The sequence below is a fragment of the Toxotes jaculatrix genome, chromosome 7, assembly GCF_017976425.1.
Source record: "Toxotes jaculatrix isolate fToxJac2 chromosome 7, fToxJac2.pri, whole genome shotgun sequence".
NCBI lineage: Eukaryota > Metazoa > Chordata > Actinopteri > Toxotidae > Toxotes > Toxotes jaculatrix.
The window spans coordinates 11,996,970-12,018,232 of record NC_054400.1 but is presented as its reverse complement, the minus strand read 5'-3'; the positions used below and the strand labels follow the sequence as shown (position 1 = coordinate 12,018,232).

Genomic DNA, 21,263 nt, shown 5'->3' with positions numbered 1-21,263 from the left:
ATCTACTGTGTGATACTTGTACGTTATTTGAGTATTTTATTTACATGCCATTTCATGCTTTTTTTACTACGCTACATTTCAGTGGGAGATATTGTACCACTACTGCTACAAAAACTACCCAACGGTATGTACACATAGAGCTGAAATGATTAGTTGATTGACAGAAAATTAATTCACATCTGCTTTTGATAATCATTTCAGTCACTATTCGTGTAAGAATGTCAAACACCATGGTTCCGGGTTCACAAATGTGAGGATTTTGTATTTTGCTTTTTAATTATTTTTTTAATTATTTATTTTGAGTCATTTTGAGGCCTGGGTTTTTAATTGGACAAAAGAAACATTCTGAAGGTGTCACTGGGAGCTCTGGGTATTTGTGAGGGATATTTATTGAATTTTTACAAACCAGATAGTCAATTGATTAATAATCATCAGATTTGAAGAAGATTCTCATGATTATACTAAAAAAAGTAACATTTATGATGTGAACATTTCCTCCACCGCTGCCTAATAGTGGGCTATTTTTCCCTGTTAAAATGTAGTGAATGTTTTGGTGGACTGGTAACTGGGTATTCACACCTTCCCTGCAGTGTATATCCTGGAATATCAATTTCAGTACAATGTGTTCCGGTTTTGTCCAATCCAGACCTCCTCTGCGCAGTGCTCTGTAATTTGAGTTTTATTTTGAAAAACAAACGTACCGGAATAGATTCCTCTTAGGTGCGGGTGCAAAGATGGCGGAAGAGGAGAACCAGTTTGAAGAATTTGAGCAAATAGACTTTTTAAGAGATCGACATGTACGATTCTTCCAGAGAACACTTCAGGTGTTACCCGAGAGATACGCCTCGCTGGAAACAACCAGGTAAGTTTACTAGAGTGAAAAACGCTGCCCTGGTTTATGTGTTTTGTTGAGGAAATTAAGTAGCATCCTAGCTAGCCGTGGTTCACCAGCCGTTTTGAATGGAGGCTGTTGCTACTTAGCTTAGCGTGCTTACTAACATCAGCCAGGGCTGTGAAGTTATGACAGACTGGAGTAAAACAGGAAACTAACTGTGCAGCGGGGCACTACGCCCTTTGTTAGTCAGCATTTGTTGGTCGTATTATCATGGTAAAACGGCTCATGTGAAAGTGAACTTTAAGCAAAATGGACTGTCAAGTTGGCTAAGTTCTTCAGTTGTAAACTTTAGCATCTCACTAGTTCGCCCGGCTGCCTTTACCAGCTGAACTTTACCAACACAGTATGAGATACTGGTTTAAGTTTTTGTCATACAGAAATCTAATGTGACCATTCACAGACACAGCATAGCTCCGACCACAGTTCTTGCAGCCCCATCTATATATATATATATATATATATAAAATAAATAAATGAATGAAAAGGAATAAATTTGCTCTCTGCCTTCTTTCCAGGTTAACTATCATATTCTTTGCCCTCTCTGGTCTCGATGTGCTGGATGCCCTTGATGTGATTGATAGGAACGTCATGATTGAATGGATCTACTCACTACAGGTTCTGCCCACAGAGGATCGTAAGTGTCATATCCTCTCACTCTTCCACACCTGACTTTTAAATAAAATAAGTTTAAACTGTTAATCAAATCAAAAGGTTGATGTCAGTGCAACTTAACTATATCATGAGTAGGTATGAATGAAGCACAATCACAGAACTTCAGAAAACAGGTCTTGTAATAATCAACTATGCTAACAACAAATCCTCAGCATAGAAACAGAAATTAAGTTGGTATTGCCTGATTAATTAGAAGCTTTTTATTGTCATCATATTAATATTATAAATTTTACAATGCTACTCAAGTTAGTAGCATTAAGTCCATTAAGTATAGATCAGTCCAGTTTCCCTGGGGTTGCCTTCAGCACTATAATTGTTTGCCAGTTTAGGACCTAAATTCAACAAAACAAGAAAACAAATGAGAGTCAAAAATTATTGCCGTCAGAGCCTCATGGGAGTTGCATCAAATGGCTTGGGATACTGTTTATGGACAGGAAATCCCAGTATTGTTTCAGCTTTTGAGAGAGACAAGAAAAAAAATCAGTCTATGAGAATATATTTTTATTAATGGAGGCTAGTAGTGTAGAAGCTAGCACAGAAAAGGTGCAGGAATAATCCTCTTTATTGCTGTAATGGGCACACTTGGTGCACACACACTGACATACATGGCTTCTAATTTCCAGGGCAGGGAGCTTAGTTGGGGCGAGTGATGGTGTGTGAATTGTCACACCAGAAGCTGAAACAGTGAATGATACACTTGAGATACATTTTTCTATTAATGTTATGGAATGTTTCTGTGTAAGGGTTTAGGTTTCGTCAGGGTGCTAGGAAAGGATGGGGCGTTCAGGTTACTGCCAATTTGAGATTTTCTTCAGGGCTACATTTCAAGAAAGTCTCATCAAGTTGTCAAACTTAAAGTCTGTGAATAATTTTAATACTTTATCATTCTCCTCACCTAACCTGTTCCAACTGAACCTCTGTTCATTAGGGAAAGTTGGACTCTAAATATTTAATTACTTGTTTTTTTTTCTGTCTCCTAACAAGCCACTCTGTGCCATCTGTTTCGATGCCCAGTTAGTTAATTATTCAAGGCATCAACAGAAATCATGTCAGGATAGTCGTGCTTGATTGGTCTCATTTTTGCTGCTGCCATATGTTTGGTGTCTGGCTGGTTTCTTGTCATTAGATGTGAAAATACAGCTTCAGAGGCACTTGAGATTTCCTAATGTCTCATCAGTATGGAAATACTTTTTTTTTTTGTTTGAAGCTGTTAAGACTTTTAACAGTTGTTGATGGATGTGCTTTTAGTGTCCAAATGAGCGTATGCATGTTGAATTTAAATACGTTTACAGATTAGTTCTGTCAAGGCAAAATGTGAATTAAGCCTCTGACAGACCCTACAGTTGCTGTGTGATTTGAAATGGAAATGACAGCCTCTCAGTCTATGGTCAATTAATGACACAGTGAAAAACATTTTGGAAATATTTGGAAATGTATTCCAAATCTAAAACTAAAATCTTACAAAAGTATTTACTTGTACTGTCTCCATTTTGTCATTCACCCTGCTGTAATCACTGGTACCGTGATGACCACTAGATGGCAGCAGTACACTTTATTTATAGCAGTAGGTCAGCAAGTGGTTTGTCTTTGCAGTACCTTGCTGAAGGTCAGTAAAAACAGCTTGAGACCTAGTTGGTGAGACAGTAAAACAGAGCACTGCTTTCTTGTTCCAGTTTCTCTTGTTGGCCTCCACTATATAAATCTGAGTATTTCTTACACATCTTCCTGTCCTCCTCCTGTTATTCTCTTCCAGAATCTAACCTAAGTCGTTGTGGGTTTCGAGGATCGTCACATATTGGAATTCCTTACAGTACTAAGGTATCCATCCCAGCAGCTGTAATATTACCAGTCATTATGATATTTTCGTTGTGATATATCTGTTTTATGCCCATGGCGACATACAGCAGTTGTGGATGTAACAGCAGTACTTGTTTTAAACTTTTTGATTCTCCAGATGTTCACTTTCCTTCCACTTCATTTGTATGAATAATATCTCCTTTTGACTTGTTCAGGGTCCAGGTGTGCTCCATCCATATGACAGTGGCCATGTAGCTATGACCTACACTGGGCTGTGCTCGCTTCTAATACTGGGAGACGACCTGAGCCGGGTTAACAAACAGGCCTGTCTGGCTGGTCTCAGAGCACTGCAGCTGGAGGACGGCAGGTCAGTACACTCACACACGCGCACACACACACGCACACACACACACACACACACACAAATTTGCACTTATGCTCTGACTCAATTATACCTGAGATCATGTGAACACTAGCAGTCTTAACAAGGACAGACATTAATTCATGTTAGGTCCTACATCAATAGCTGCTTTGTCCACAAGCACAGACACAGAGACACACACATACGGACACTGTGTATGTCATGTCTGGGAGATAACACTATCCTCAGACATAAATATATCTGATTAAACACTTTTTTATTGCATTTGGTATAATGGGACTTAAATGCTATAAATCCCGAATGGAAACCATCAGCTAATTTCCTGTTGTTTGTCTAACTGGTGTGTTTGTCTGGCTTTCTGTGTCTGTGTCTTCCTGCTTCCAGTTTCTACGCAGTGCCAGAGGGAAGTGAAAATGATATACGCTTTATCTACTGTGCAGCCAGTATTTGTTACATGTTGGATGACTGGTCAGGCATGGACATCCAGAAGGCCATTGAGTACATCAGAGGAAGTTTGGTGAGTAGATTTTAAAAACCTGGAGTGAGGTATTAAAGTGTGGGGAGAGGGTTAAGTTTGTGCTGCACCCTAAATCTATGAGCACAATGAGAGTGGTATTCCAGGCCAAGGGGACTAAGCACACAACCAGTGTTTCTGCACCATTCAGTGCCTCTACACTTGAACGAGGAGAATAGGCCACCCACCTTCAGGAGGTGGCAATCTGCCTAGGAATACTTCATTTATAATAAATGGAGGGGGTTGAGTGGTGCATCATGGTCTTAAAGCTGTAGCAGAGGGTTTTTCCTCTCCACCGGGAGAAAAACAAGCTCCAAGTTTATGATGTGGCACTTGAGTGATATTTTTGTCAGACTGTTGAATGATGGTTAACTCAACCCTTACTTCAGCCTCAGCGTTTGTTTTTCTATCAGACGTGGGTTAGATGCATCAAAGCAGCCGGGGTGATGGATTGTCTTCATGCTCATCATCTTGGTCTCTTGTACAACTCCAGTCTCCAGAGTGTTTCATTACATACTTGCTTTGTTGTGTTCATGGGTGTGTATGCAACATACCCACTCCCTTTCTCACACACATACACACACTAAGGAAGAGAGGGAAAGGAAATGTGTGTTGATTACTCTACAGATAACTGTAAATCATCACCAAAAAAGTATATTTATCCACTGGCCACATACTAGTGGGTGGATTCCAAAATGTCTGTGGCAAAGCAAGTTAGTTGTTGGTAAATGTAAGTATACAGAAAGCACCAGATGATGGGTGGTTATGAGTTAGAGGGCCTGGAACAGCAGACAAGTTTACCAGCCACACTGAATGTTTCACTTACATTTAAATGGCGCCAGGTATCCATTTCCTAACCTTATTGTTATGTTCTGATCAGACCAGACACACAGACTGAAAAGGACTTCTTTTTTTTCCCAAGTGACTGCCATCTGTTGTGTATTTTCATAGGAACCACTGCTTATGATAGGTAGTTGTTTTTCCTAAAATTGCTTCAAAACTTGTCACAGTTTCAGGGAAAATGGGGTTGTTCTCAAGCAAGTGTCCATCTTTTGCAGGTTCATGAAAACTTATTCATTTTCTTTCTGTGAACCAAAATAACCTGATCCCCATGTGTAGATCCACAATAAGGTTGTAGAGCATACTCCTTTTTAGCTGCTCTGTTCGAATTAAAAAAACTGGGGCCATTGCAGCTTCATTCACAAGTTTTTTTTTTGGTGAAATGAAAGAGTGATGCTTAAAGATGGCAAATATATATATATATATATATATATATTAAAAAAAATTGTGTTGTGTTATAAAAAATATTTTTGGACCATCTTACCTATCCTGTTAAAGCAGGACTCTGTCCAAGGATGCTGTCTCCTTAGGACCCAGACCTTTCTGGTTTGTGTGTCCTGAACGAAACTTAACTTACATCCATGCCAATTGATGATGCATCCAGTTGTGACTTGACCAGTAAGAACAAATGGGAAGCTTCAAGATTTATTTTGCTTTACTTCTACTCGAATGGATTTTTCTTTGTTCTCTCCACAGTCATACGACAGTGGGTTTGGCCAGGGAGCTGGACGAGAGTCACATGGTGAGTGTGATCAGCTTCTAATGGTTTATACAGAAATCAGAAATGTGTTTGAAACGTTTATGCGCATTGGAAGGATGGCATGTTAAGTCACAGCTGTGAGACTAAAAATGAACACACTTGACAGCCCAGATTTAGAAGTCTGATGTGAGAGCTGCGATTTTGGCTTTCAAGTCAAAAGGTTCATATCAGGTCAAAAGGTTTGTCGGTGCGTTGGCCGTGTCATCGTAGAGGGCATGAAATTGGCCCGACGAGAGTAACTGGTTTAGAGGATTAGCCATCAAAATCCATCTCTGTAGATACATTGTACTCATTAATCCCTACCCCACTCAAAATAAACCTTATTATTCTGACAAAAAAAAGCCTTCATCTTACATACACACACTCACACGTTTCAGTGGACAATGTGGAAGAACTGGCCAACTCTCAGATTCACACTCCAAACAAATAGGGGGCAGCATACTACCAGAACGTTGGGATGTCTGTCCCTATGATAAGAAACGGGCACCCAATTGGGCACCCAAGGACAAATCCCAGTGAGCTGGCAGACTGTCAAACAAAATCCATTAAGTTTTTACCTGCCCTCTGTGTGTGCTCGTCATTCATGTGCATGAGAATGTGCTGCATGTGTGTTCCGGGGCTGGGTTCACTGGCCAATCACAACCAAGTTTCAACCCTCACCCTCACATTGAGCTAACATTAAACGTAAATCTAACCTCAGCATAGGGCAGTTGTTGACATGTGGCCAAACCACGTGTGTTTTCCACACAGGTTTACCTTGCAATCTGAGTCTATAACTGTTTGTTTCGTTATTGTTCGCCTGACAACAATTTCTTAACATTCTGTTGATAATGTTTGTTATTTTTTTTTAATGTTTTAAACTTAAATACTTACATATTGCCCCTTTCAAAAGCAGTGCTTGAAGCATATCCATATTCACCTTTTTGACACAGTAAAGGCAGCATTTCCTGTTAACTTTATGACAGGCTGTGAGTGCGTGTATTAAGTCTATAGAATTAAAACAGCTTGAAGGGGCAGATCCCAGTGCGTCTTGGTAATTTCCCTCCTCGCGATAAATTCAACTCTGTGATTATAGACCTCAGTGAGACTCTGCTGTCTTCTGCAAGCCAGCCAGCTAACTGATTACACATCAGTAGAGATACACAGTAGATGCCCATTACCCATCCACCCTTTAACTGTGTGTTTGTTGAGCACCCAGACCTCCCACACTGTGTGCTTGTGCACAGATTCTTACACAGTTTTTGTATTTAATTGTGTTTGAGACACCGTGTCGTTCAGCATGTGAAACATGGTATTACTGTTACTGTGTGCCAGCGTAAGAAATGAATTTTTTATATGTATAAAATGTATTTTAATTTTCTTATAAAGCATATAATTGCCACAAACCGGCTGTTAAGAATAAATGGTTTTGGAATCCCCACAGTTGTGTTTGATTCTGATTCATATTTATCCCCTCTCATCTTCCTGTGCCTCCAGCAGATAGTAAGCTAGACGTGGCTGATTAGAGGCGAGTGTAAGACGTCGGCAGATTTACACCCCTGGCCGACACATTTCACCCCACTTTTTCTTTGTTTCCCTCCCTCACACACAGACACACACACACACACACACAGAAACACAGATAAGCGGACAGGGATGGTGATAATGTTAAGGGCTGAGTTTAAAATCTGGTGATAATGAAAGCTGCTGACAGGTTGGGTTGTAGCAGGTGATGGATAGCTGCTGCTTGTGGCTGTTCTGATAACAGCCTGTCATCAGTCAACAAACACACTCATGTTTTTATGACTCTAGCTCTGCAAACACACTGCTTTCAGTCCCTAAACTTGAAGTTGTAATTCTAATAGAAGAACTCAGGATATTGCCCTAATCAAACGTCAGAAGGCCTGCCTAAAAAATCTTTATTCCACTCAAAAGTCTTCAGTTATCATGCAGAAAAGTATAAATGTTCAGCCATTTTCCTCACTCGCTCACATTCCTGTATATTTATACAAAACATAAGGTAGCTCCACACTGTCATTACTTACAAGGAAAGGTGGAAAGTGAGCGTAGCAGCATGCTATCAAGTATTTGGCAGTAAAAGGGCCCACATGCAGTCACACCCTCTGTTTTTACTGTATTGCCCTGTAATCATCTAGTCGTCTGTCATCAAAACACGTCAAGGTGAACCACTGGAACCACTTTTCAATTAGTCTGATTAAACTGGATTCATTCGTGTTATGCATGGTCCATATCCATGGTATGTGTTTCACCTGTGTGCACCTGTCTGTCTGCGTGTCCAGGTGGCTGGACGTACTGCGCCATAGCTTCTCTGTGCCTGATGGGTCGGTTGGAGGAGGCGCTGAGTCAGCGGGAGCTGGACAGGATCCGGCGCTGGTGTATCATGAGGCAGCAAAGCGGCTTCCACGGGCGCCCCAACAAGCCTGTAGACACATGCTACTCCTTTTGGGTGGGGGCAACTCTAGAGGTACAGACTGGCGCTCCAGCATGTGTTAACTTGTTCAGTTCATTTAAGTATTTTAGCCCTGATTTTCAGCACCTTTGTACTATTTTTTCATGGGATAGAAGAAGTAAGATGAAGATGTTAGAATGGTGTAATTGCACTCAATAATGTAATGCATGTTATATAAAATTGGACCAAATTATAGTCTCAATGTCTAATCAACTGGGTTTATAGTCCATATCTCCATATACACACATTCCCAAAAAACCTGTGAGCAAACCTTTCAGGAAGTGGGTCATAATTATGCCACGGGTACATATATGCACACACGTGATCCAGAAAACTGAGCTAAGACAGTTATGAGTAAACCAGGGATACACACACACACATAAGCAAACCTAATTCAGGAAAACTGTGAATTTCTGGGTCACAATTGTGCCACGGGGACAAATGTGTACTCAAACAAAATATTTGTAAATTGCAAAAGTGCAGCGTTGCTAACACTGAGGCTTGATGTTGTCTCCACTAGTATTTGTATAAATGCAGAATATCAAGTGTTTGATCATTGGTTGCTGTAATGATATCTCCTCAAACACAACATGCCGTTGAAAATGTAGAAACAACTGATTGAAAATAATCGGCAACTTTTTATGGAATTTATATGGAATATGTGTGTTTAGTTTCTGTGCTTTCTCCCACATCGTGGTATAACTTCCTCGTTTGCTTCCTTCTCTGTCACACATGCTCCTGTCCCAGCTTTTAGATGTGTTCCAGTATACCAACTTTGATAAGAACAGGAGCTTCATCCTGTCCACGCAGGATCGGTTGGTGGGAGGATTTGCCAAATGGCCGGACAGCCACCCAGGTAAAGGATTTGACTAGCAAACATTGATATCACAAGAACATCTTGCCGTATATGCTCACAGACATCAGAAAGAAAGACACTACCGGAACGCCAATTACAGAATACTGCCATGCTTGTTTATGTAGGTATAGTGTCAGTGTGGCTGTATTTTTGTATCTGTGGGGTGATTTCTGAAAAAGTAAAAGAGAAATAGAGAGTTGAATGACCAGTTTAATGTCCATCTGGTGGAAACAAATGGAACACAAATGGACAATATTGGGGATGTTTATTTTTCCGTAGCTTCAAAGATCTTGCATCAAGGACGAAAAGATGCTGGAACTAAGCAGTTTCAACTTCTTTGTCTCTTTCTCTCTGTGGGATGAACAGTTTTTTTTACCCTGCCCTCCACAGGTGCAGAAAGGTCTGGGTGGAGTTGTGGTTGGCAGTTTTGCTTGAGATCAATGGAAAAGCTCTTGTAACCCTAACCTTCAATGGTGTACATGCTTGTGTGTGTCTGTGCTCATGTGTTCTTGCTCGCCCTTGTAATGTGTAATTGATGAGGTGATTGTGCGTAGGTGGCCCGAGGACAAGGGAGAGCGAGCTCCTCACGTTACAGGAACAAGGCAGGGAAGATAGGCTGGAAGAAACAATGAGGCAAAACAGACGCTGCATTGACAAAGCCTCGTAAATACTACAGAACAAAAAGGGAGTTTTAGGTAATAAAAGGAGCTGTGCTGCAGTATGGGTACAGATAACATTGGACTTGTGTGTACTTCAATAGTGCAGCCATGCACAGCTACTGCTGCACAGGGACTGCTCTGGGAAGATAAGGAGGTAACAATAATATAGAAAAAAAAAAGAAGGTGCTGTGCATTTGTCAAGCAGATCTGGACCAAATATAGCCAAATGTACTTTGATGCGAACAGTTGGCATTACGTAGAGACGGAGCGGTTATAATTTCAGCCCAAATTGATTGAGTCGTAATCAAAGCATCTGTCCTCATGGCCCCAAGAAACATTGCCTGGTTTCATGGCTTTAATAATGGCTGAATACGGTAAATGACCTAGTGACGGACCACAGATCAAAATATCCTAAGAATTTGCTGTTGTCATTGCTCTTGTAAAGAGTAATGAATTACCAGTTTGAACAGTTAATAAACAATGATGCTGCTCCTTAACTGCTGGATGTGTTTGCCATATCAACTCAGACTGTGATGATGTGTCAGTGTGTGGGTCCAATAGTCCAAAGGGGACGCTAGCCCATTAGTTTGAATGAGTTGAATGTTAATCTGATGATGTTAATCTTCTGCATATTTCTGTTGTCCAAATGAGTTATTCTGAACAAGTTGTCTTCTGAAATATCAGTTTTTGTTTTGTGTGTCATTTTGTATAGAATTGCCATTTGTATAATTTGTATGTAAATCCAAATCAAAAATATCCTTATTAATTGAATCTCACCTCAGACTTTAGACTGGGCATGTCTTCTGAATAACCATTGAGTCCTGACTGACTCATCTAATGGTAGTTTGATTGATTCTGATGTCTGTGTCCAATCATCTGTCATTTCATTATAATTCAATTATTGCTCCATTTACTGGCTTTTACAGCTTTTACGCTGGTCCCGGGGGAGGGACAAGGTCTGTGGGGTCAACAAATGTGCATTATTTATATCTGCTTAAAGGAGCAGTACTGCAAGAACAGTGCTTCTGCATAATGATAGTTTTTTTTATGTGAACATGAGATGACCACCATCATGTTTGTCTTATATCTGATTATTCTAAATGCTACAGACCTGTCACATGCAGGTGCTTCTTCTGTGATACATGTTACTGTCTCTGACCTAGATTCTCGCTTTTACCCCCCCTTTTTTCTCACTATTCCCCGTTCCTTCCCCTCTACCCTTTTCTCTCTCTCACCCCCAGACCCTCTCCATGCCTACTTAGGGCTGTGTGGTCTGTCTCTGATCGGAGAGCCCAGTCTGAGGAAGGTCCACCCAGCTCTTAACATCACCCAGAGAGCCTTTCAGCACCTCCAGCAGCTGCAGCAGACATGGAGGAACAGCACTGGCAGCTGTAGCAGACAGCACTGATAGCAGGATGATCCACACGTTTGCCTCTGAACAGGTTCTGGAACATCTAACAGTAGTTACTCAGAGGCAGCTGGACTTTTGCTGTGTGTCTTGAAGATGTTTGACTGCTCATCTGAGAGGCCTTCTTATTTCAGGAATCAAGAAGGTTTTTTTTTTTTAAACTCCAGTTGCAAAGTAGTAACTTCCTCATTTTATGTTCATCTAAGTCAACATTTCTGTTAAGCAATATACGCCACACTTTTTTTTGTTGCCTTTTTATTAGTAAACCATAGTAAATAACAATACACATTGTGATTTGTGATATAGACAGACATAAATGATGTGCCAGAAAGTCAAAATTTGAGACTGGAGACTTGAAAAAAAAATTCCAGATGCCTCAGTTTTGCAAACCTTTTTAGATCATGAGATTTTGGAAGCTTTGTGCTCCTCAGCCTCATCATCACAGTCAACACCAAAATCTGCTGTAAACCACGTGCTAAGGATGAAAACTATTGACTGACTTCACATGGTCATAAACATCCTCTAAGCAAACGTCATTCACAGTCTGAGGAGGGCCGAGGGAACATCTAAATTATCTTTTTAAATGGTTGTGGAGTAACTGAAGCTGCTCAAGGTTTTAGAGCTGGCTGGTTAGATTTAATGACCAGCTAGGCTTTTGCAGAATAATTCTCTTATAAATTCTATATAAGAAATAAATAAGATTGATTGATTTTCATTTTTGTTCACAAACCATAATGAGCCCAGTGGTAATTTTAGGAAGAAATGTGGAAACTGTTGAGACTAGTATTCAGGTTTTCTTTACATTCCTCCAATCTCAGACAAAAAAACAATTCAAGGCACTGTACCTCAGACAGTATATATAGTATTTTTTTCTCTGCCTTCATAACATCTCCATCCTTAAAATGCACTTCACCCTCTTGAAAGCCTCGAGCTATCCATTCCCACAGGTGATACTAGCCTGGCAGGTTTATCCTCCTGAGTTTCTCACTTCAGTATCCTCCAGTTTCACCACAGCAGGCTTTGTTCAGTGGTCAAGAGACATTTAAATGATAATACAACTGCTGGAGGCGGAGAATTCACTGGAAAGGCAGCTAAGAGCCAACAGCCACCTCTGGCGTCAAATATATGATTGTTGAGAAGAAAAAAAAAATCAAAAACGCCTAAAAAAAAGAAGATTAAAAAATAAATTTAGCTACAGGCTTTTATCATGCCAGATCACAGAAAATATAATTCATTGTTCATATTTCTCCAGAAGCTAACAGAAAACTAGATTGGAGAAAATCCCTTCTTCCCTTCAAGGGAGCAGCAGTCAGTTTTAGCAGCAGATCTCATCTCGATATCCCCGGACTCCTGAACCCTGAACTGATCTGAGGTACCCTCCTTCACCAGCTTCCATACTCCCTTCAAGGCACTAGCTGGTCTGAAATCAATAGGAGAAAGACAAGACAGTGGGAGCATAACTTGGGGAAATGTATTCTTTTGAGCAGCAATGGGGAATTGACATTATTTTCAGAGCAGAAAAGGATGCAGGAAAAAACAAAGAACAGTGAACGTGAGCAGATTTTACTGAGAGTCAGGTTATAGAATCAACTGTTATTCAACATGCTGGTCACATCTCTTTGTGTCCTAAAATGTTGACCTCCACCAAGACTTGGCCAGGGTTTGTAATCCGACCATCTACCCTTGGATTTTCTCAAGTCTCTGAAGTGCTACCCATTGTCTGCACTAGATGCCCACAGGCATTAAAATCCACTTGCAGCTCATAGAAGCGACCTTCCAGCCTTCTTGCCCTTTGTAGCTGAGCTACAAAACTGGAAAGTCTAAAATCCTAATTAGATCCTAAGCACTGAAATTCAGAGCTGAGCTCAACTGGTCCCTCTTGTGCTCGCACTTATCACATCAGTGCTCTGATTCCAAGCTCCACAGATTCCTCCAGCCCCCTGCTGAAGCCACACCCTTTCATTATAAGATCGCTGCCACGGTAAACACCTGCTCCCTGACATGACAAGCGAGGAGGAGACAGTATCACAGCAGGGCAGAAATACAGTGGCCTGTCTGCAACATGTTACCTGCGGGCGTCTATTGTGTGTAGCCTCATTTCTGACTGGGTAAAAAAAAAAAAAAAAAAAACAATAATATTGCCTTGGTGCTTTTCTTTCCACCGCCTAAAACGAAGCTGTACCTGGCCTCGTCTCCTTTCCCGCCAAGTTGCCCTCTTTTTCAGACTTAGAAACCAGACCAGTCAGACAGCGGAAAGGAGAGAAGAGAGGAGGAGAAGTGAATAAATAAATAATTTGGTCCATCTATTATTAAAAGTAAACTGTCAGAGGCTGGGATCACCTCTCTGAACCCAGACCAAACCTCCAGTGTTATGTAGCCTTGTTTTGATGCAAAAACAATGGCTTTTTTTTTTGCCGACTGCATCTTACGCAGCTGTGTTATTTTACACGACTGTTTTGCCTGAGACAATAGGCTTTGCTTTCTGCCACATCTGACTTCTCTCCTGCTACTGTTGTTTTTACATACATTTTGTTAGTTGACATAAAATATAATGTAAATGACTTTGATTGCTGCTGCTGCTGAATTGAGCCTCAGACACAGGAATAGCACGATAATGGAAGCTCAACTGAAAGAAAATGGCTACTACTGCACCACCACTGTGAAGCCAGATCAGTTGCAATGGAATGACCACGTTTCTCATGCGTCTCTGATGTGATTTTTACTACTTCTGTGACCTCCTTCAGCTGGGTTCTGTCAGTACACAGGCCAAATCACATGGCAAGACCACTCACTCAGACTTGAATCTGAAATGTGCCTCACGTAGCGTTGTTCTGGGTCACTGCTCTCTGAATGCTCTCTAACTTCTGATTTCACTACATGTACAGCATGCTTAAATTGGGCTTAGCTAGACTGTTTCTGTCAAAAACGGCACTGAATAGAAATGTTCTCTTGAGGGTGGGAGGGAGGAAGGGTGCATCCTAAATCCGTGTAAACATTCAGGAGGTGGAGCAGGTACTCTGTAAACTCCCATCTTCTGTTATCCAGTCAAACGTACAAGTCGCTTTAACATAATCTGGCCCTATCCCTTCTCTGTCTGATTGATAATGTATTTCCAGAAGGTGGAAAGAATTCATCAGAGCAGAACCCATAAATGCTTACTTGACTTTAAAAAGGATGAAAGATTGGATGGATGCATCTGCCACTTACTGCAGATGAAGGCTGCATCTCAGCAGTTGTTATATTCAGTCTCCTGTTTTTTTGTTTTTTCTTTTTGGCCACGCTGCAGTCAGTGCTCTCGGTCCCCACCGCATGAATAGAGGGGACAGAGGCTTAACTCTTTACAGAAGGCTGCGGTGCAGGGTGTTTTGGATGGTGCAGAGATGTGACAGGATTGTGAGATGCAGCCAAAATGCCACATGTGGACGATCATGAACCATTGCTCTATCACCAACTAATATACATATTGTAATAATAAATAATGTAACAATAAATGTAATGGAATTTTTATTTTTTCTATGCTTTGTAGAAATATTGAGTGTAGATAAATATGTAAATGTCTATAAATATGTTCTATCGTGCAAGTGCTCAATATGAAAATATGTTTACAACTACGTCAGAGCGACAGAGCAATTGGATATGCAAATGTTCATATGTGATGTATTATAGTACTTCAGCTTTGAATTTGAGGACAGTAATGTTGACTCTAGCTTTGCAGTGTATACTGTATTTATGGTGAATAAAAACACGTACTAACTTTTACAGTAGCTTTGGTTTCTCTGGGTTTGTTTGTGCGCTGCTCACTTTTTTCTTTTTTTTTTTGCATAAACGTTTCAGATTTGCTTCTGGTATCAAGGGTAAAAGTTGAAGGCTGTGGGTACATTGAATTACTGGGCGTTTATCTCCTTGTCTGACGTGAAGTACTACTTTTTCCTTAAGGAAGGAGGGAAAAAAAAGAAAGAAATCTTGTCATCGTTGGTTTGGGTGTTTTATGATGGCCCATAACAGCTGAGTTTCTGAGTAAAATACTAAGTCCCATTTTCCTCTCACAGTAGGCTGTGTGTGTGGCTGGATGACTCAAAACTGTTTTTCTATTTTTAACTTCAACGACAACAACTGGTCAGCATTTTTCCTAATTTGCCACAATTGCCTTTCATTTGTCTGCGATGTGGATGAGTTGTTCTTTAGACTAACACTGTCTGATGATGATGATTTTTTTTTTCTTGTTCTTTTTGCTAGGTCAGTGACTAAGACATAATTAAAAGCTTTGGGGGAAGGGGAGTTTCACTGGCTACAGAGCTCACATGCATAAAGTCCCACCTGGGAGCTGCATAGTACAGTCACAGACTTCACTGTTGGCACTGATTAGGAAATGTGATCCTGACAAATGTGGCCAAGTGGCACTTGGATATTCAATCTGGATGCAGAAGTAATAAAAAATTAAACAGCACATGATCACGTTTTTTATGTTTTTTAAGTTTAGAAAGCAATTTGGAAAAACAAGGAAATGTATTTCTTTCCCCTGTGAATTGAGCCCAACCCAGACTGAAATTGTCTGGAGATGCTCCCTTGACAGTCAGCTGCAGCTGTAGTTTGGGTGTGGTTCTGGTTCCTTGTTCAACAGGAAACTTATACATGTGTGGCACCAGACTTCTCAGTGAGACATGTAACCCTATATTACCACCAACTGTGCAAGTGTGGAGGAGAAGGGAGAAGTCAAGTTTAAATCTGGTTTGGTAAACTTTGATGACTCAGATTTTCTTCTATTCTTGCTGATCTGAAGCTAAGATCATTGTCAAGTTACAGTATTTTATTTGTCCAGCACATGCAAACAAAGCCAACGTAGGCCTTGATGTTTCCATTCTCTGCTGTTTTGATGTTTCTTGAATGGAGCTGTTGCTACCACACAAGTACACAAATACAGTGTGTATACCGCTTTGCACCATGTGACATGAGTGACTCATTTTTAATGATTCACAGGTCCTTGGATGAACTTATATGTGCTTATACCAGATCTACATTCTCTATAGTTACTTTCCTTCAATCAATTCTGCTTAGTAAAACACACTAATCAATGCATTCTATTGATTATCCAGTCAAGTGAAGGGTATTGTGACTCAGTTATGTGGCTTTTTATGAGGCAGTCAAGTGTCATCACCACAGATATTACACACAAGCACTTGGGTCATCTTTGCCCCCAAGAGTCAATTCAAATGGTGGTGAAATGCTGAATATAGCCACTTCAATGCTGCAGTTAATGGTTAATAGCTTATTTGCTAATGTTCATAACCCTTTAGTAAGGAAATGTTTCAGGTTACCAGGTAGTGGGAAACACTTACCTCATCTTTATTGCTCTTTAATTAATCATGAGCACCACATGAATGGACCTTTCAACTGGACCATTGATTCATAACATTTATAGGTTTAATGCACTGTTGTAAAGATCCTTCAATTATAATTGACCTATTAACATCTAAATGGGAGGATAAACTCCCGCCAGAGTGAAAATTTGTGGAGACATTCATTCATATTCCTCCATGGCTGAATGGTACCTTTGGTAATCCCTTAACTTTTCATCTATAAGATTGTGTTAGTTGTTCGTAATGATGGCTTATAACTATAAGCATTAGTAAATGCCTTAGAGCCAGTTAAAACTGTTGTAAGTTGATCTGGCACAGTTACATTTTGTCCCACTGTCTTTCATTTCTTCATCTGTTTATTGATCAGTGCTGAGCACCTTATATTTATGGGCACATAACTTTCTTTATATATCCTGTAGTTTAAAAATGAATTTTGTATTTTTAATAATTTATAGGTATGCACAGATTTTCAATGAAAAACACACAAAACACTGGTGTATATGTGTATATGAAACAATTATTTTTACAACCTTGTACTGTGCTATAGTAATATCTTAGGTGATAATCAAGATTTGTACGTTTTTTCAGGCGCCTGTGTCATTGTTCTTGTATATTTGGTTCCTGGCACCTTTATACTTTGTTAAATTGGCAAAATGAGAAGTCAGAAAAAAACATGTTTAAAATGGAGGGTTAAGATTTAGAGATGACAGCTTTTCCAAAATCAAACCACGTTGTTCCACTGAAGTCAGTTAACAGAGATCATCTCAGTGTTTGGAGGCTTTTGGAAACACTGCTCAGTTGGTGGATGACTTTAGCCTCTTTTTTCATGCACCGTTTTCTCTGTCGGGGCAGTCTGCCCGTTTGCCCCCCTCCACATGCTCAATGGGGTGGAATATGCCTGCGTGAAGCCATGAGGCCATCTGGTGACGCGGAACAAGTGGCATTGCCAGAAAAAAATTAAAAACACGAACTTAATCCGGCCTCACGCAGTCGATTCACATTCCGGCTCGTGCATGAAACGGGTCTATTTGAATCTGTCACATTCACGAGGGGCAACTCCTCCCAAAAAAAAAACCCCGCTAACAGCAGAAGACAAACTACCTTTTGAGACCAAAGAGCTGCAGTTACATATTTGGGTCGCAGTGAGCAGAAATCAGCCTATATAAAGCAACATATGCGCACATGAGCGCGCGGCCAGCCGTGCGTAAACGTCCAACTTGACCGAATGCATCACTAATAGATTTACACCCCCCCTCCCCTTCATCCGCCCCACCCCTTTAATCTTCAGATTAAGATTATTATGATTATTCCTAGTGACTGATGGACAAAAGAGGAGGTATTCACTGCGGGTTGATAAATGACAGATCAGGCGGATACAAAGGGCTCTGTGAGTCGAGACATCGCCGCTGAGGGATGATGTGGATGGAGAGAGAAAGAAGGAGATGGTACAGTACTGAGGAGACGAGGGCGGGGTTATCCTTCCAAGATGAGGCAAACTCAAATAAAAATTGGCTTCTCGCTGCCGGCGCATGTACTGTAGACTCTATACGGACAAACATAAGCCTGTACGGAGAGGGAGGGAGGGAAGGAGGAGGAAGGATGGTGATGGGGATGTGGTCTGAGGAGCGGCTCTTCTCTCTTGATACTCTCTCACCTTCCTCTGTGAGGCTGGGAAGCTTTTGATCCAACTGTTTTAAGCTGCAGCTGCTTTTTGTGTGTTTTTCTACATTAAAAAAATATATATATATTCCCGTGCATCTCGATCGGTCTGTATACTGTACATCTATCAACATCTTCATCATCTGTAACCATGTCGGACTCTGAGGACATGACGGAGTTCGCCAGCATCGTGGAGCGGATCGAGCGGGGAGAGGTGAGTCCCATCCGGCTGATTTACGGTTCTTCTGACAGCAGCGATCTGCCTGTCAACATGTTCCAACAGCAGCGGCGCCGTGCCGGCCTGCAGAGCTGTCAGAGGACGGAGAGGGATTCTGACAAACCCACACCTCTACATACTCTGTTCTATTCTTTAAACATATCAGGGTCAACTGCTTCTATTCACTGATATCACATTATAATATTAGAATAATATCTTCTCTATTCTGATATTGTAACATGATCTAAATTATTAATAGGTTATCTCCTGTCCTATTCTTTGAATTGCCTATAGTTAGATCCACACCTTTTCTACTCTATTCTATTTCTGTAACACGATTTCGAGTGAATGCCTCTGCTATTGTAATCACATTAATACAAAACCTATTCAGTTAATTCCAATTCTACTGCCATTTATTACATTATAATGTATTATATTATATGAAGTAATTATATACAACCGTAATATTATTCTGTTCTATGTTCTTTATTCTAACATTGAATTGAATAGTAATATACCTCTTTCTGTTCTAACAAATGAATAGTCTATAAATAGACCCACACCTTCCATTCTATTCTATTCTATTCTATTCTATTCCTGTAAAATATGTCAGGTGTGTGCCTCAGCTACACTAACCACATTACTACCAATGCTGTGCAGTTTAAAAGAATTAATGTTATTTCACATTTCAGCCTATTACTTTATTTTATAATATATTTATAAGTACTATAACCCGCTAACTCTATTCTGATATCGTATGTAGATCAGACTTTTTTGCTGTTGATAATAAAATTGAATAACCTTTAGATAGAGCCACACATTCTCTATTCTATTCTGTGTCGAGGCTTTGTGGCTTTAAGGCACAGGCTTCCCTTCTATTCATAGAAAAAAAAACGTGAACATAAAGAGTTTAATTAGAGGCTTCCGTTGCTGAGTATCTTGGTAGTAAGATAGCGCTGCAGGCAGATCACAGACTCTTTTCAATATGTGGGACAGTTGGCAGCAGCTGTGTGGTGAGACAGGGTACCAGGGTTACTGAGGTGTGTATGTGTCTGCATGGGGGGGGGTCTTTGCCCTTTTCACCCATTTTCAGACTGACAGAATGTGTTGAAATGCACCTCCCCTGCATGCTCACACAGTCTCACAAAGGTCACACACTTTGTGTTGACAGCACATCATTCTAAAAAGTGCATATGATGTGTAACTGTGTGAAACAGTAAAATATATCCCATGGATTTGGGCCATTGTTACACAGTCTGTGGAAATGCACCAAGTTCCATACAGTTATGTGTTAAACTTTGATTTGTTAAACAAACAGCAAGTGCTTTTATTGTACGCACAGAACATGCACACGAAGGCTGAGGTGAAAATTTAGAAAAAATCTAAATAGAAATAGACCAAACACTGCGCAGAATTTTTTTACAGGGCCATTAGGATGTTTTAGTGAGCAGACAAGCTCTTATCCTTTTCCCTGTGTTTTTACTCCCATGGGTCCTAGAGGTCCCTGTAGGCTGCACCCACACTACAATATTCACAATATTCAATTAAAACATTTTACTGTTGAAAAACTGTTGATACTGGGTAGGAATCTAGAAATGGATGGGACCTCTGTTGCCTGCTGAAACTGTCTGTATTGTTTGCTGTCAGCAAATGGTGTTGGAAAAGTGAACCTGAAAAGACAGATTCCTGCAGCACCTTCAGTGACTGCAGACATTTTGGTCTTTCTTGTGTTGCTGCCCAGTTGTCTATGCTAAACTTTCCTAAATAAATTACAGCTGCCTCCCCAAACTCCCAGAGGATGTTTCATGGTCCATTTGGTTCTTTAGCCAAAACATTGTTGGGTTGACCTGCTAGGGGGCCCCAGTGTTCTATAAGATGAACTGCAGACCTTATACCAACAGACATTGCAACAAGCAATTAGCAGATAATAAATCTCTTGAAATAATGGAAAGGACTCTGACACTGGCAAAGAATGTCAAGTGAACAGAAGTTGTAGCTTTCATTGACTCATTTTGTAAAGTGTAGAAACCTTTTGTGAGGGCTGAACACAGTAGCCTACTGTCAAACCAGAGACTCTGAAAACCGAGCTAGCCTATTTCATAGAAACACTAAGCAAGGCTGTGTGGAACCTGAGAGCTTCCTTGTCTTCTCACTTTCTTTGTTACTGTTTTTGTTTCAGTGCACTCGTGCTTTATTCTGTGCACAAGTGCTTATGAAGCTTATAGTATTACAGTTTTTAGCCATGCTAATAGTTATGCTGATCAGGCCACCACTGTGGTCCAGACTGAAAAATGTACACAAATGTTGGATGAATGGCAATATAATTTAATGCAGAGATTCATGGTTCCCAGAGGATGACTCAGACGGTCTTTGGAGACACCCTGACTTTAGCCTTAGTGGCAACAGTGGGTTGACAGTTGTGGTTCGGAGTGAAATATCTCAACAACTGCTGGATGGATTGCAGTGACATTTGTTACATATATTCATGGTTCTTAGACAGTGACTGGAGATCCCATGACTTATTCTCTTGTGTGAACAGCAGGTCAAGGTTTTCACTTACAGCTTGGGTTGAATTAGTACAAAATTTGGCCCACACATTCATACTTGCCTCAGGATGAACTGAAATCATTCTAATGTTGCCTTGACTTTTCCCCTCCAGCAGCTTGACATTTTTGGTTCAGTGTGAAATATCTCAGCAACTGTCGGATGGATTTCCATGACATTTTGTACAAACATTCATGTTCCCCAGAGGATGACGTGGGCTGACTTTGGCAATCCCTTGACTTTTTTTTTTATCT

The 21,263-nt window shown here is 40.5% G+C and overlaps 1 protein-coding gene across 1 annotated transcript; it reads left to right on the top strand.

The window, feature by feature from the left end:
• Window positions 1-723: 723 nt before the first annotated feature.
• On the top strand, window positions 724-14,996 carry pggt1b (protein geranylgeranyltransferase type I, beta subunit). Its single transcript, XM_041042416.1, has 9 exons — window positions 724-862; window positions 1,411-1,529; window positions 3,321-3,385; window positions 3,580-3,731; window positions 4,131-4,263; window positions 5,797-5,842; window positions 8,140-8,324; window positions 9,057-9,165; window positions 11,066-14,996. Exons 1-9 carry the CDS (start codon window positions 735-737, stop codon window positions 11,230-11,232), a joined length of 1,104 nt encoding a protein of 367 aa, XP_040898350.1. The 5' UTR covers window positions 724-734; the 3' UTR covers window positions 11,233-14,996.
• Window positions 14,997-21,263: the final 6,267 nt, after the last annotated feature.